At 45.2% G+C, this 17,280-nt stretch overlaps 1 protein-coding gene across 4 annotated transcripts in view; it reads left to right on the forward strand.

The window, feature by feature from the left end:
- The first annotated feature begins 298 nt into the window (after positions 1-298).
- The window catches only part of PTN (pleiotrophin), an 88,036-nt gene continuing 71,054 nt past the window's right edge, over positions 299-17,280 (forward strand). The window contains exon 1 of one of the 4 annotated variants that reach the window (XM_081147455.1): positions 299-695. Coding sequence is in view for 2 of the 4 variants with exons in the window: in XM_081147453.1 (XP_081003579.1) it covers positions 1,853-1,938 (86 nt within the window). In the remaining 2 variants the exon portion in view is untranslated. Of the gene's footprint in view, positions 696-1,557; positions 1,939-17,280 lie in introns of those variants that run through there. The other 3 variants (XM_081147456.1, XM_081147453.1, XM_081147454.1) reach the window with 3 other exon arrangements.

Genomic DNA, 17,280 nt, shown 5'->3' on the forward strand with positions numbered 1-17,280 from the left:
GCCCCGGCTGCAGGTAAAGGCGCGGTGCGTGGGCCGGGCCTCCGGGGTGGGAAGGAAGGATCCAGGGGCTGGTTTTGAAGGCGCTGCTTTTTCATTCTGAATATTATTAAAACACACACACAAAACTGGGGCCAGAACCGTAACCTAAGCTGCCCTCCGTGCCCCCACTTAAGATGTCCTCGTTGGTGAACCGCGGTGCGCGGCCACCTGGAGAACAGGTCGTGCGTAAAGTTGGGAAAAGAAACACTGTGCGCGTCTCCGCGCCCCAAACAAAGCCGCGCCCCACCTCGGGCCTGCCGGGTCGGGTCGGCGGGCCGGCTCCCGCGGCGAGGGCCTGGCCCCCGAGAACCCCGCCTTTAATAAGCTCCCCGATCGGCTCGCCGGGGAGGCGCGCTCCCCCCTCCCCGCCGGCCCGCCCCCGCGCGCGCGCCGCCCCCCTTCCTTCCGCTCCCTCCCTGTCGGGGCGGGATCGCGTCCAAGGCAGGATCAGGTTCCCCGCCTTCCAGTCCGAAAATCCCGCCAAGGGAGCCTCGGAGCCGAGCAGAGCCCGGAGGGAAGCCAGGGGGAGCGAGCCCAGAGCGTCGGTCGCCGGCCAGGAGGGAGCAGCAGCCGCCCGGTACCCGGAGCCCGAGCAGCACCCCTCGCCCCTTCCCACAAAGGCAGCCTGAGCGCGGACGGCACGTTTGCAACTGCAAGTAAGTGCAGAGGGGCGCGCCGTCCCCCCGGGGGGCTCCGAGCGAGTTTCCTTCGCCTCCTGCCACTTTCCGGGGGCGCCGGCACCTGAGGGTGGAGAGATTGGGGAGAGGCTGCCTCGGTGGCTTTCCTGCTTGGGGAGGCTTTGGAAACTCCTGTGCTCCGGAGGCAAACCGAGGCGTCTTCGGGGCGAGAGCGGGGGGAGGGGGGCGGTCGGGTCTGGAGAGTCGGGGGGGCCCTGGGGTTAGGGAAAGGCGAGCGAATGTCACGCGCGCCTTCGGACCGTCCCCGCCGCCCTGGGGGACACGGGGGGCTCCGCGCTTTGTGGAACCTGCCGGAGGAGGTGCGTCTGCGGCTGCGGAGGGAGGGACAGCCTGGAGCCCGGGCCGGCGGGCCTCCCTGGCCACCGGTTCTCCGGCCGCCTGGGACCTGCGCGCGGCGGCGCGGAGCGGCGAGGCCGGGGCCACGGGCGGGCTGCTGCGCCCGTGCCCGCCGACGCCCGGCGCCTCTCGCTGGCATCGCGCACTCCCTCCCCTCCGGCCGCCCAGGGATGGTTCCGGGAAAGGGCTGGGTCCGAAGTTTCAAAGACACACCTCTCCCCCACCTCCCCTTGGAGTGCTGATGTGAATCCCTGCCCCGCGCCGGGACGTCCTATTTCACCCACATAAAGCTGGGGGCGATGTGTTGCCAGTTTGTCCCAGTCCTCGCTTCCAAGTTGATGTTTCTAATAAGTTAACGAAGTAATTTTAAAGTGAGGCGTGTATGTAACTCCTTCCCCACGTAACACAGGGAGCATAAAACTGACACACGCACACCTTTGTCCTTCACACACACGCACACCCCCCCTGGCCTTCACACACATGCACACTCGGGAACGCACACGGAGTTGAACTGCACTCTGGCTGGCTCACCCCGTCCCCAGTCACACTGCTTTGGGAATTTGGGAAAACCTTGAACACACAGGAGTGGCCTGTGGGGAGGGGTGGCGGTGGGACTGGAGAATTCAGCCATGTGAGGGACATCCCAGTACCGGTCTGGGAGCATCTTTGATCTTAGTAGGCATTTTGCCTCTGTGTGTGTGCGTGTGTGTGTGTGTGGAGGGAAGGGCCTGGGAGGAGGTTCAGGAACTTCCAAGAAGAGCTTTTGAACTGATAACATCATGAAGCAGCTTCCTGATCCCAGGCAAGAAGCGGTGGAGCCCCGTGGAGCCCTTGATCTTAGGGGGATGTGTGGAGATACTGCAAGGTAATGGGAGTGTCCCCCAGCCCAGACAATCAAGCTTGTGCTTCCATCCCCATTATGCTCCTTTTTAAGTTAATTATGCATTCTAAAGAGCACGTCATTAAAAAAAACTTTTATAGTCCAGTTAAATTCAAAGGAAATTAGAGTGGTGTTCTCTCTTTTCCCTTCTTTGAGACATGAGTTATTTCAGAGTGCTGGTATTTGTACTCTCTCACTTCGAGGATGAGATTTTTTTAAAACTTATTTTATTTAAAAATAAACGAATGCCCTTATTCTGTGCTTTAAGACGCCTTGTGCTTCGAGTTCTCTAATTGAACTTTAAAACTTTAGAAGGTCATCTTTTCTGTCCTGCTGTTCCCAGGCCCCCTTTAGGACATTTTTTGCCTAATTTAGTGAAAGTCTTCTATAAGAATTGCCATCCTGAAGTCATATGTATCTCACCAGGTGCTGTATTCTAGCTGTTCACTTGTGGATACAATTGCATTATATTTTCAAAACTAGAGCTGTGAGAGAAAGGAAACTATTAATGTATAACTTTATTACCTACCTTTTAAATGAGATATTATACAGAATAAAAACAGTATGTGTTTAATGGTATATATGGTATAACATATCTGTTATATAATAATACATAATTCTGTGATTTCCATGATATTGATATTTGTGGTACTAAATTTACTAATTTATTGAAAGCTTCCATGTATACCTTATTTGGTCTTTACATATAGCAGTATGTTGCAATTCTCACTTGTTTTTTTAATGGGCATTTTTTTTTTTTACTCCAGTAAAGCCAATGGCCTGGTTTGCATTTTCACAAAACCCGATTACTGGCAATAACCTGATAGAAATAAGATTCCCAAATACTTTCATTGCTTTTATCAATAAAATCAGTCTTAGGAATGAAATACTTTAACTTTCAGTAATTTTTCCCCTTTGAAGATACTCTTTCTTTCTCATTTAAATGATTCTCACATGCATTTGGAACATATTCCTATTTGCCATGTGGTGCTTTTGTGACTCTTCAGAAATTGTCTCCGGAGACTGAGTTGCCTTGGCTTACTCAAAATGGTGTATGTAGTAAGTCAGCTGCAGACTGAAGGCCAGAAGTCAGAATTCAGGATAGAAATCCCAGTTCTCCCAACACTTACGCTTTTTAATATGGTCGCACCGTGATAAGGAGAGTTGTTCTTGACTTCTCTCCTGAGGGTAATGTCCACACTGAGGCCACCCAGGGTGGTCAGTGAGCTAACACGGTCCACACCTGAGGGCACCTGCATCCACCTCAAGGTGTGGTTCACGCTGGAGCATCGGAGAGTCAGCTCCCCAGCTGCCCGCATTGCTCCGATGCTCAGTCTCCCCTGGCAGTTGTTTAATGAATGATCAGAACTTCTGCCTCCTCTTGGCACAAGGCTGTGCCATTGTCCTGGGGTAAAACAATATTCAGATGTGGACCTTCTCTTTCTGAGCTGGGCCTGCTTTTTTCCATCTGGAGTCAACTGGCTGGAGTGGAATTTGGGTCACGGGCGCCCTTTGGAAAGTTGTTTTCCATTTTTGGTGTTTCTGGCCAATCCTACTTTCCATCCACTGGGTCATTTTTCCATGTATTTTGTGCCAGGCTTGTATGTGGCACAGTTTTCCAAGTGTCATACGATCTTTCTAGATTGTCAAATATAACAAGCCCTTTGTTGCTCCCTACTTTAGTATTTGGTAAATGAGAAGTTAAATTTTCTGTGGTTTCAAAAGGCAGCTGTAATGTAACATTATCAGAGGCATTGTCATTATGATAATATTATGGACTGATTATGCAGATCACTTACACCACGAGTCCCTGTATCTTAAGGGTAGGCAAGGACCACGGTGAGTAGTTCATGCTTGAATTGTCTGAGAAATAAAAATTTCTTCTACTGGGTTCTGTTTTGGAACCATTTCTTTACAGTAGGTTTAGATAAAGTGACATTTCAAATAAAAAAGGTCATCATCATGAGTTTCCTAAAAGCAGAACCCTTCGATTCTTAAACTCCATACTTAGTAAAAAATGAAAATCAAAAAAATCTCTTGCTGTATATTAATCTTGAAGAAGTGAGTCATAGTAACTGACATTTGAGCTCTTAATTCTAGGAATTGCACTTAATGAAACCCAAAACATCATTTAAACACAAATGGCGTGCTCTATGTACCTCCAGTTCTGTTTCCACTCCTTCCAGTTCTTTCGCTTCCCTGTCCCTCCTCTCCTGGTTCGCATCTCTCCTTTTTTTGCTATCATTTCCTATCCTGGCAGCCTGGCCGTGACTCGCCTAATCCCCCCCCTACCTGTGATGGCATAGCTCCCCCGACGTACACCTGTATGGGGGGGTGCCCCTCTGTTGGAAGGCATGGGAGGCTGAACCTTGCCCGCTAGACTGAAGTCAACCTTGACTCCACTCAACTCAGCCGTACAATGTTTCTTGCTACAATGGCAAGTCAGTTTAATAATAAAAATATTTATTATATAGGTGCAGGGTGCCTCGCATTTGTGCTGGTCAGTGTGGTATGTTTAAGAAACATTGAAGTCCTAGTTTCTTTTCTCTAGGGCTCACAGTTCTGCAGTTGCAGACACTTTGTATTTGGGAAGTGGTGCTAACTTAGGAAATTCTTTATAGGAAATTTATTTAAAAGACATCTCGAACAAAGGAAATCCATCGCACCCCCACCCACCTCTGAAAGAAACACTTTAAAAATCACAATCATTTTATCAAACCAATGGCCTTTTGCGTTTCTTCTTTCTTCTTGACACACAGCCCTGGGCTGCTAATCCCACCTTCTTAACCTCCTGGACATTTCCAGATGTTTTTGTTTTCTCCCTCTATCCCTCTTCCTCTCCCCTCTCTTCTCTCCCTCCCCCCTCTCCAAATACTTCACTGCTGATCGTGACTTTCTGAGTTTCTCAAGTCTCTCCATCCTCTATTAGTTTGGGTCTCATGTTTTTAATTGTTTTTTTGAATGAACACCGAAGGGAATGATTTGAACACCATCCTACTGGGGAAGGAGACTGCAGTTAGGGCCTCTTGTTAGTTTACTCTTACCCATAAGAGACACCTGCAGGCATTGACTGCCCTGTTTCGTGTCACGTAGTGTGACCAGGGACAGGAAGATAAATCTATGCACCTTTAAGCAGCGTGGGGCCTCTCAGTGGTGTGTGACTAATAAGATCAAAACACAAATTAAATAAGACAAGTTCGAGCAAAATATGTACACACAAGAGTTTTGTCCTAGGCCGTTCCAGTGACAAAGAGATGAAAAAAAATTTTACGATAAAAAGGAAAGTAACTCCCATGCGACTAAATGGAGAGAGTGATGATATTTATTTCAAAAGCATCACTGTCTTTTCGTTGCTTTCATGTCATTTATTCTGGGAGAGCAGGTGAACTCTCCTTTCCTTCCTGTTTTCATTTCACATTTGCCACATAATAGAGCAGAAAAACAATTATTGGAAGTGACATCTTAAGAATTCGGCCTGAGTTACTGAGAATAAACATAATTTTAAAGGCGCGACACCTCGCCTTGGAGGTTCTTTTCAGGGAAATTTATACCAGACATGAGATGACTGTTCTGCAGTGAAAATATAGACACAGAGGGAAAGAACACAAGTCCCCCAACCTCAGATGTGGACTTTGGACGAAACTAAAGGAGCTGGAGGTGGAAGGCGCCCGGGAAGGTTTTCCCAGCAAATCCCCCTGTAGGTGGCGCCCTAATTCTCTCCCCCGCGTTTCTTCTCAGCCTCTACTCACCCCTTCCAGTGACTTCAACTCCTCAGTTCCCAGCAGTGTTGACCCCTTTTCTTGGCCATCACCATGGCTCTGCCCGACCCACACCACACCCCCCCTGAAGGCAGTGACTCTCACTCATTCATCTCAAGAACCCTGGAATATCTACCATGGGACCCTTGAAGTGCCCCCCAAAATGTGTGGCATTTGAATGAAAAAGTAAGTCAATGACTCTGAATACCATTGTTTCTGCCCCTCCTGCTCCAGTGACCTTGACTGTCTGTTCTCAGTGCCTCATCCCCCTAAATATCACCTGGTGCCAATTTCATGTTTGAACATGAGCGCCCCCATTTGCAGCCTCGCACCTCGAGAAGCAGCCTGTCTGGCTCTCCTTTCTTCATTCCCTTCTTTCCAAAGGTCATCCATAGCTGCCGGTTCTCTACTCCACTTCCTTTGCCTTAAGGCTCCAAACCTTGCATGGTTTCCGACTCGTGCTTCCTTCAGTATAGAAAGAGAAATCCGACCTACCTCTTTCACAAACCATTTAACTTAAAGCTTACAAGACTGATCACTGGGAGGATTTTCACCACATCTCCAACGTGGCTCTAAAACATTTGCTTTTCAGAACTTTTCACACTTATTTTCTGATATTTTTGCAACAATTCTACGTAGGTAGGCTGAGCAAGATTTTTTTTTTTAGTTGATAGGGACACATAAGCTTAGAAAGGTTAAAGTGAGTCCATTAAATGCCATGTAAACAAAGGTCTTCAAATTCTTAGATTGGGTATTTTTTTCCTCCTCTGTGATATAAGGCCATCTCTTTTCTTTGGCTAATTAATTTTGTGTTCCAGTTGCCTGTCACATCCAACCTAAACTCCAACGTATGTACAGTGTAAGAGCCCAAATGCCCTAGGGTAGTGGTTCCCTGTCTTCAGTGCTTATCAGAATAACTAGTGTCAGGTCTTAGCTTCCAGATGCCTGGGGCCCATCCACAGAGATTCTGATGTGAGAAGTGGAACTGAGGAGCCTGGACATGTGACACCAGGACACAGATGATGCATTAGAACCTTTAGCCCTAACATTCCAATATTTGAGCTTCAAGGTCAGCAAAATCAAGGTAGAAACCACAGCTACTCTTCTTACTAGATGTGTGACCATCAGCAAATAAATGGTCTTTATTCAATTTTCTTACCTCTTAAATGAGATCACTAGTACTTACCTTCTTGGATTGACACCTTGCTGACTGGTCATGACATGAGTATACACATGTTTCTGAGCCCTAACATTGCTGACTGTTCGAGAGAGAACTCACGTCTGCACTTACATTAATTTAAGTAATTTTAAACATTTTGCTGACCAAAGTAGCTGGCCTCCCGGGCGAGTTCTGGCTTGAAATAGCCAATCAGCAAGGTGTTAATTTAGAAATGAATGTGAAATATTGATTCCGGAGTCTGATGGCTGGGGAGTGTTTGATGAGGAGGATCGTGGTGACAAAACACTTGACGAAAGTCCACCTGGCTCCCCCTCCCCCGCTGGCTTCATGTCTCATGCCCATCTGGTTCTCTAACAAACTAAGGGTCAAGGTTTGGATGCAGGAACCTGCATTTATTTCATATTTCCGACTGTTGTCTGGTGTGGGATGCGGAGTATGTCACTAAATCTTCCATAACCATGGCATTGGCAATGATGATATCACCTGCTTAGCCCACCGCACAGGTTGGTGGTAAAGGTAAATTGTGACCATGCAGTGTTGATAAACCGTAGCCTGTTACACTAAACGTGGCTATTGTGAATGAAGTCACTGGGGCCAGTTCTCTCCTTCTCTTTCCTCAATTCTGCTGCTTGTCATTGTCAACTTCTCAGGACACCCAGAGACTGTCTAAGAGGCTGGAAGGTAAGTTTGAGGAGGAGGAAAGGTGTGTGCCAGGTGTGAAGAAAAGGAAATCTGAGTCATAGTGAAAAAAACAAGGGAGTGGACAGTCCTGAAAAGGATCTTTTACAAAATATTATGTTACTGTGCTTCCTAAGAGTTGTAAAGGAGACATACCAAATTTTTCAGTTGGTGATTTTCACTAAATTTAGGTCTTTCCAGTTGATGAGCAGTACCTTGTTTATACTATGCCTGTGGCTCTCACACCTCGATGTGTCTATCAGTCACCCGGAGATCCTACTAAGGTACAGATTCTGATTCAGGAGGTCTCCTGCAGTTTTTTAAGAGTGTGCATTTATTTTAAAAACAAAACATTTTTATTGATTTTTAGAGGGAGAGAGAGAAACATGGATGTGAGAGCAAAATATCGATCAGCTGCCTCTTGCAGGCCCCCCTACCAGGGATCGGGCCCACAACCTGGGTATGTGCCTGCCCAGGAATAGAACCGGCGACCTTTCGGTGCATGGGATGAAGCCCAACCAACTGAGCCACACCGGCCGGGGCAAGAGTCTGCATTTGTAGCAGGCTCCCTGGTGATAGTTCTGCTGGCATGGGGACCTCACTTTGGGTAGCCAACCCCTTGTGTTTAGTCCAACAAACTTGAGAGAATGGAAGAGAGATCAGAACTCTCCAATCCTAAAATCCATAGCTTAATAAAGACAGTGAGGGTCACGGACAGTAACACTTCTTGCTATATGCAAAGGCTGCTTGCGCCTATATCTTCATGTCTGAATAATTTACGACGTTTGATTATTTGTAAAAGAAATTTGCAGCCACCATCTGAATTACTGTTGACACGACTGAAGCCCTTTAAGAGTAAAAAGCCCTTTCCTGGCAGGACATTGGGTTTTGTCCAAAATGCCCACGGAGACATTTGGTCCATGCCAAATGGTCCTTAATATTTAGTCTTGCCCAAAATGTCCGCTCTTAAAAATGTCCCTCGGTTTAAATAGCCTATAATGTTTACTGATACTTTTGGTTTACGGGATTAATACATAATAAATACTATCATGTTTTATTGGTCCAGTCAGTAATTGTGTTGTTGCTGTATTGCCAATAATAACCCTTCTTGCCTTGGTGACCTAGCTGGTAATGCCACATGTCAGGGACCAAATACCGAGGGCCTTTTGGGGTGGATCAGATGTCCCAGGGGGCGTTTTGGACAGGACCAAATGTCTGCTAAGTGGCCCCTTGCAAGGCGGGGACACAGGCTTCTTTATGGGTGCTTCTGCTAGAGCCCTTCGCTGGAGGGGGTGTTAAGTGATCCAAATGCTTCTTTCTTCATTTGCCTTAAAAGCTAGTGTGGAAGGTTTGGGGAAACTTCATTCTTAATATGCAATGGATATAATGCAACATGTTTTCTTCATGCTAGAGCATCCTCTTGTTTAGGGTTTCAGCATCTTACTCCCTTTGGTTGCCCCCTCCCAAACTCGGATGGGAGTGGAGCAGCTGTCATCTGTCTGTGTCACTCCCTGGGGGCACCAGGCTTCTGGGGAAGGAGCCAGAGCTTTTTGCCCGAGTCCAGATTTAATCAGTAAGGAACTTATCTGGGTAGCAAGCTCAGGTAATGGAAAACCTTCACAACTGGAGCCCATACAAAACTTTATAGCAATGTTTTCAAATTCGGAATTTGCTAATAATAAGGCCTTTTCTAAACCTAGCGGTGGGACCACGGCTCCCCATGGCAGAGAATCACCTCTGAGACATCAGAGGGGTTCCGCGGGGCGTCTGCCAGCCGGCCAGATGGGGTGTCCCTGGTAAACTACAAGTTGGATCTTTGGCTTAAAATTAAAAAATACCCTGCAGCTTTGGCGACTCTTGGGCAAGGATCCATTTAGTTCTCTAAAACATATTTCCTACAAAAAGAAATGTTGCCTTCTGTGTGCACTATATTTTTTAGATGTAGTGCAAGGGGTTCAGGTGAGGAAGCCTGAAGCGGCTATGGGAAAGAAAGTAAGTAGCTTATTAAATTATTCTGACCGATGTAGGTACTTAAATTTTTAAACAGTAAAAAAAAGCCTTTCCCCCATATTCTATTCTTGGTTATAATATGCATTTAACTATTAGATTCTATTTCTCTGGCAATATGCGGAAATCTCAGTATCACTCAGTGCATGTCAGACTTGTGAAAGGTTAACTTCAGTTATGTGACTAATAATGAAAAGAGTTTCTTCATTATTATGTTTGTCATTAGGAAAACACAAATATAAGCCCATTATTTTATCTCATTCTAAAAATCTATGTTTCTGGTACAAGATAACCAAATTTTTAAAATTATAAAGTAGGCAAAAACTCACTTATACTCCCGCTCAACAAAGGCACCGCCGCTATTAACGTTCTGATATACTTTTAGTTTTTCTGATGTAACTTTCAAAAATAGTTTCAATAACTGTGTCCTTTTAAAGTCAACATTATAATTGATGCATGCTATATGTTTCACAGCTGTACACATGTTAACATGCGCATTTTTTTCCTACCAAACGCACCACTTAAGATGGAAAGTTAATTTATTTGGCTTGACGTGGGTAAATGTAAATCATTAAAGTAAAAGCTTAGTAAATTAATATTAAGTCCTCATAAAAATGTTGGAAATAGAAAAATGCAAACAAACATAATCCCATGAAGCAAACAAAAAATCTTTGTCCGGGCAAAGGATGTGCTCTTTGGATGGGAACAGATAATCCTGGGGAACCTCGCCTGTGCCAACTGAAGGTCAAGCTGAGTAAACACTATCTTCCATTCTTAGCCTTGAGGACCCTTCCAGATACATGTCATGGGGTAAAAGTCTCCCCCGGGAAGCCACAGCTGCCTGATCCCATCCAGGTCCAATCTAAGCTCCTTAGCAGGTCCCAGGAGCCTGGGGACCCTCTGAGCTGTTCTGGGCTGAGGGGTGGGCCCAAGGCACTCCAGGTGGGAAACTGTGGGAGCAGCAGACCTCTTTGATTCATGTCTCTCCAGGGCTTGGAACCGTTTGGGGAATTATTTATTTGCTGGAACCACTAGTGTACAAATTGGCTCTGCTTTAAAGCGAGTCCGATCAAATCTGGGTTTGATGACTGCATTCCTGTTTGTAGAGGAGGGATGAAGAAAGTTAATAGCTGTTATCCTCTAGGCCAGCATCGGAGTTCCCACCAACTTGAGCCTATCTGGTTCTGAGCCTTTTTAAATAGCTGTTTGAGTCTGATGATTGGGGATCACAGAGTTTGCTCTCTGATGTGTGATATCTGGGGATCTGAAGATGCACCTCAAGGCTGTCATAAAGGAATTTGGTTTGGAGCAATAGATCAAAAGCAATTCAGTGGGAATAAGTGGGTAGAGGTGGATTTCTACCAATTTCTCTCTAACTAGATCCACATTTTCTAAGAATAAACTAACTGTGGGTTTCTAACGACTCATCCGGTGATGTTCTCTTGCAAGAGGTCAGCTTCAAAGGCAGCAAGACCAAGAAGACGAAAGAAATAGTAGTACAGGTGAACTGAGACTTTAGAAAACATCCAAAAATCTGATAGAAGCCCTGTGCTTGGGGAGAGGAACTCGTCTTAGATAGGGTTGAGGCTTCCTTCCCTGTGGATGAACTTTGGGTCCTTTGGCTCTGGTGGCGTTTGTTAGGAGACTTCTCTGGGGTGGGTTTGTCTCATTTGCTTTCCAGATCTCCTGGGCCCTAGATGCCTCTTGGTATAACAATGCCATGAAGTGAGCCCGGCTGTGTGGAGCAATGCTGGCTCCTTGCTCTTCTCAGGGGAAGCCTTTGAACACAAAACAGTAGCAGTTGTCCAGTGAAGAGCTCCTGCCTCAGAATCGGAGGTCTCCAAATAAAGACACTTCAGTTGTTAAAGCATCTTGAATCGTGGGTCCTTTGCATGGAAAGGAAGTCACTATTTTAATTCTGAGGGCCAGTGGCCATGTATCTTGCTACAGATCTCATTGTTCCTACTGTACTGCTGGGTAATTGTTTCTAGTTCTTTCACTTTACCACTGCCCAGATAACAACTGGCACACAGTAGGTGCTCAATTCATGTTTGCTCTTGCACAGAATTAGGATAACTTTTTACCTAGTTTCTACTCTTTCCCTCACCCTCCTTGCCTCCATCCCTGGAAAGATTTAATATTTTAACTGGCTGACCAAGCCAAATGTTGTGACATGAGCAGCTGTTTTCTTTGGCATCTCCAGCTTTTCTTTTCTTCTCCATCTTTTATATTGATGGATATTTCTCCTATCAGTGTTCAGACACCCGGAGTCCTGCCTTCTGCTATTTATTGTATGAAGACACCTTGTATCCAGGCTTCATGCTGGCCATTGGCATTCCTAGCTTTCCTTGATGTGCTCTGGGGACACATGGCAATAAGTCAGGTTCAGGACCTGCCAGCATCTCCGTTGTTCTGAAGTTCCTAGGAACTTCCAGGGCCAGTGAGTAGCCTCCATCTCTCACCATCGCTACTTCTAGAAGCTGAAGACTTGGCTTTCTTTTTTTATTGCTTCCTCTCCTTTTCCTTTTCTGAGCAACATTCATGAACTTTAATAACAATATCTAATATCTATTGAGTGCTTTCTAAAAATGGTGGGTTAAATGCTCCCCAACAACCCTATGAGATAAAGATGATTTTAATTCCTAGTTTAAAAGTGAGGAAGCTGGGTCTCAGAATAGTTAAGTAACTTGTCCAGAATCACAAGCTAGTGAGAGAGAGAACTGGCGTTTATTTCTAGCCATAAAGCTCTTAAACATGCTCTTCTGCCTCCATCCCCTTGTTCCAGGACAAGGGCCCAGTGAGTGTCTGAAGCTATTCTGGTTCAGCACCCCCTTCTTCCCCTGGCCAGTGCCCAGCGATATACCCTCTCTTGCACAGAGAATGCTGTTGTTAGGCCTGTGCTGAAGAAGGGGTTGGGGGAGCGTAGGCAGGAGGGTGTCCGGGCGATGCTCTGTCTGTTCGTCCAGCCTGCTATCACCTGACTAAATTGTTTGTTGGGCTCCTGCGTTCCAGCCCTGGGGGAGGCCACAATGCCCTGTTTGTTTGTGTATGAGAGTCTCTGGCTTTGATTAGCAGCTAGCCCCAGTGCAGCTGGACATACAATAGGGACCAAAGGATGGGAAAAAGAAATCCTGCTCCAGTTTCCCATTGGAAAGCATTCACTCAAGCTTGGACATCCAGCAGTGGGGCGCAGATGGAAGGGGCTGGGAAAGGGTAGGCGATGGATTCTCCATGCCCCGCTGCCTCTTGTGCGCAGTGAAGTTATTCCTTTAGGTGAACCGTGGGGCCTCTGGGCCTCTGGATGTCTTCTACGATTAAAGTTTAAGACTGATATTGATGTGGTTTGATGGGGGGAAAAGGCTGGAAGGCTGAAAAGCATGCAGGAGCCCTGTGATTACAAGATCTAGGGTAAACACAATGAAAAGGAGACACCTATCTTAAAGGGCTAGTCGCACAGTGAAAAAAACATCTTTACTTTGCATGGAAGACGTTAAAATAACTATGATAGAGTCGATTATGAAAAAGGGAGAGTGGGAAGTTTTTATTTCATAACACGGGTAAAGTAGGTGATTTCATAACCGACACACTGATAAAAGAATTTTATTTCTTCTCATTAAATTAAATCTTCTATCTAATGTAAGCAGCCCCATCCATGGGTAGCTGGATAATAGGATGTCTGCCTGAGAGAGGAGTGCTTAATTTATCGAGAATTGGTAATCAATGAATACTTGTCTGAGACAAAAAGACACCACCCTTATCTTAGCCAGTGGGTACCTGATGTGGGTCCTCATAAGGGGAACCAAGCAGACTTCTAGCTGGAGAACCATACAATGTGGCACATGATGCACTGGAACTGGGTGTCCCATCAGGTTCTCCAGGAAGAAGGCATTTGGTCTGAGTGGAAAGGGTATTGCACAGAGGAGTAGGATTTTCAAAGACGGAGTGGTTGTGTATTTGGTGGGGAGGCAGGAGAAAGCACGCAGGTGAAGGATGGAGAGAAGACGCTAAAGCGAGATGATCAGAACCAGGACACTGGGGGGCCAGAGAGCAGATGGGCCTCATTTGTGCAGAGAGGGGGTGGCCAGAAAGTGACAGTTAGGATTAGAAGGAAGTGTTGGGTAATGATAGCAAGGCCTCTGAAATGTAAGCTGCTCTGCTTGAGCTATATCATTTTAGATGGTAAGGAATCGTTGAAGGTTCTCTACAAGCAAGGAAGGAAAGAAAAACTTGGTAGACTATAGGAGATATAATTTTCAGAAAAGTAACAGAATAGGAGAGAATTGTCTATTCTCCTAGTTAAAATGAATACTTCTTATGTTCTACAACTTTCTATGATTTATCTTTGGTAATTTTGTTTATTCCATTCATTCATTTAAAATATGCATGAAGGCAGTGTGCTGGTCTCTAGGTTAAGTACTAGGGATATAGAGATGAAGGCACAGTCTGTCTTCACCTCTCACAGTCTAGTTGGGGGCAGGCATGTAAACAGCTAATCAGTACAGTGTGTGCAGTGACCTAGATTTGCACTTTTGAAAGCCCCTAGGAGAGACATCTAATACAGCCGGGAGTGGATTCAGGGCAGGCTTCCTGGAGGAAGTGTCTCCTGACTTGTGTTTAAAGACAAGAAGATATGAGAGAAAGTGGGAGTTCTGGGTAGAGTCAATGCTGTGAATCCTGGCTTTATTCTTGTCATAAGACGGCTACTTTAAATGACTTTATCTTCCCGACTTAACTATGGAGTTCTTAGCCCAATATTTGCACAAGAAGGAAGGGAGGGAGGGAGGGAGGGAGGGAAGGAGGGAGGGAGGGAGGGAGGGAGGGAGGGAGGGAGGGAAGGAAGGAAGGAAGGAAGGAAGGAAGGAAGGAAGGAAGGAAGGAAGGAAGGAAGGAAGGAAGGAAGGGAAGGAAAGAAAATTCCAAATGTCTTAGGGAAAGTAGGTACTTAGGAGGAATGCTTTCTGGAGATGCAGTGAAGAAAAATAAGAGTTTTCTGAAGGCTAGACTCTAGGGTGGAAGCTGGGTCCGTGAAGGGTGAGTGAAAAGTGAGATGCTGAAGCTGATGAGCTTGGGAGCATGCTAGTGCCACTGACAGAAGAAACTTAGAGAAGGAGCTGAACTGGGGGAAGAGGTGAGTGTCCCAAGCCTGAAGGGATTGTGGAGACAGGGTTACTCTCAGAGCTGAGCACAGGGGACCCAGAATCCCCAACCTAATGTCTGGGGCAGCCCTTGGACGAGAAGGAGCCTCGGGCAGGTAGCATTTGGTCCGCGGGGACCAGGCTTCCATGTAAACTCAGGCCTCCCTCTCCTGACTGTACCTTCCTCCCCGGGAGCTCTTGCGACACGCTTTAGCTCGAGTGAGGTAAGACCATGTGAACAGTTTTATTCTATGGGAATGTTTTTTATTACTTTGCTTCTTACTTTAATAATTCCTTGGAGGCCTCCGCTTTCAAGAAAACTCCACATTCAAGTTCTGGCACTTCACATGCCAGTGGAATGGTTGAAGCCACATTTTCCAAGAGTTCAGTGGGCCTTCCAGAACCTTCTGTAATTTAGTAACTGCAATTTAGACGTGCACTGATGGCCCACACCGAGATGTGCGCTCTTTCCTGGAAGTGGCTCATTTTCTGTTGCTCAGATGAGTGATCTGCCCATCGTGTTCAGAGTCTTCAGTTCTGCAGCCAGTGGAAAAAGTAGTTCCTCCAGAAACGATGCCAGAGTGACAGTGAAAGCCGAATTGTGACAGCTCACCAAATATTGATTAAAATATGTGAAGGAAAGCCAGGGCTGTGCCCTCGAGGGAGAGTGTCCTTTAGGTACTTTGTTGAAAGGGCTCTGGTCCTGGGAGGGTATTTTGGGGGTGGTTGGTTTTGTCTTTGCTGTCCCCAGTAGGCACCTTCTTCTCACACTCTGCTGGGCACACGGACACTCTCTTCCCTTTTGGCATTTTCTTTACCCAGCTCCAGGAATCCTCCATCGCAGAGAGGCCAGGGTCGAGGTAAATGGATCATATTTATTTTCCTTCCTTAAAAAGTATTTTTGCAGCTTTGCTCAAAGAAAAGAAAGCTCTGGAAGTTAAAATTGTTTCGTTTCCAATCTCCAATTCGATCGTGAAGCAGATGTGTTCTGGAGACAGAGATCAGATGAGGATTTCTAAGAAAGCCTTTTAGCCCAGAATATATTGTATTTAATGTTGTTCCAGATTACGGGTTAGTCTGCAAGTCCTGGTCCAGGGAATTTGTGGCCCGGAGGGTGAAATCTTATGATTTCCTGGAGGTTTGCCTCTTCTAGTTTCTTTGGTCAACAAGTACCCTTCTGCCAGGATGAGCCTGTGATAATACAAGTAAGACTCTTATCTGCATGTGACCTACTTGATAAGAAAAAAAAAATCATACTGTTCAGGCTTTTCTAGAATAAACTAACAAGTAGCACCCATGTATTAATTTTATTTGCTCATTGCTTTCAAATGCTTTATTTTATCCTCAGAGTAGTGTAAGAGATCCGTTTAATATTATTGCCCTTTGTACAGATGTAAAATAAGAAATCTCAGAGCATGGAGACTTGCCCAAGGTTTCTTCAAGAAAAAAGAATGATGATTGCCTCATCTACCGCATAGCATATTTCTGGGGGTTTTCATAGTCTGTGGATCTAGTTCATAAAAAAATTTAAAGAAAAGTTGCTATTGTGTTCTTCCTGTGTATAGATTCTGTGGCTTAAAACTCTGGCTTGTCCAGTTCGTGAGCACTATTTCTTAGGATAGTCCACCTGAGTTTGAATCTCACTCTAAAAGTTCTTCATCTTCCATCTATGAAACCAGAGCCTTCAGGTGTGTGTGTGTGTTTGTGTGTGTGTGTGTAAAACATGTTCCACATGTATTTAGGGTCTAATAAGATGCTAGCTATCTTCCAGAAATTATTGGGAAATGATTCTAGGTTCTAGATCAGACTCTAAGACTGGCCAACTTTGTATTTTAATTAAATCAATTTAAAACTGGAATGAAACTGAAGTGAAACATAAATGGGAGTTAGAAGAAATAACTGAAGGTGGGACCGTTGACACTGCTACCATTTGAGGGAATCTGTGTATGCAGCCAAAGGTACTTAGTGAAGGCGAACTCATAGATATAAATGATGAAGGCGGGGAAGACAGAGGTGTCTTAAAGGAATTGATGTTGGCAAAAACCCCACCTTAATGGGATTCTTGGGTGTATTTTACAACATTGAAAGCATGAAGAATAAATTGTTGGAGGCTAATCCAAACTCAGAAAGGTGTATGACATGTTGCCAAGACAGAGAAAATATGGCCACTCTCTACTGTAAGTTATATAAAGAGAAAAAGAAAGCAAGCTCTTCAGAATACCCTTGACAAGTATTTTACAAAAAATGCAATACTTTAAACCTCAATATTTCTAATGTTTTAAATTACAGTATACAAAATGTCAGGTTTGTTGTGATTTTAAACTTCCATATAATTTATGACTGATAGTAAGAGTTTTTAGTGATTTGGCAAAATTTTAAAAGTTTAGGAAAAATCATTTTTCTCATTGATTATTAAGGTTGCTTTCCATGGTTTTGGTTTACATGATCATTTTTATGAACCTACACTACTATGCAAAGTGAGGATGCTGGTATATATCTGTGTACATGTTAGTCCTGAAAAACAACTACATATGATTATATAGTTTTTATTTTAAAACTAAATATAGAT

Source organism: Miniopterus schreibersii (assembly GCF_964146895.1).
Source record: "Miniopterus schreibersii genome assembly, chromosome: 9".
In the NCBI taxonomy this organism is placed as follows: Eukaryota; Metazoa; Chordata; class Mammalia; order Chiroptera; family Miniopteridae; genus Miniopterus; species Miniopterus schreibersii.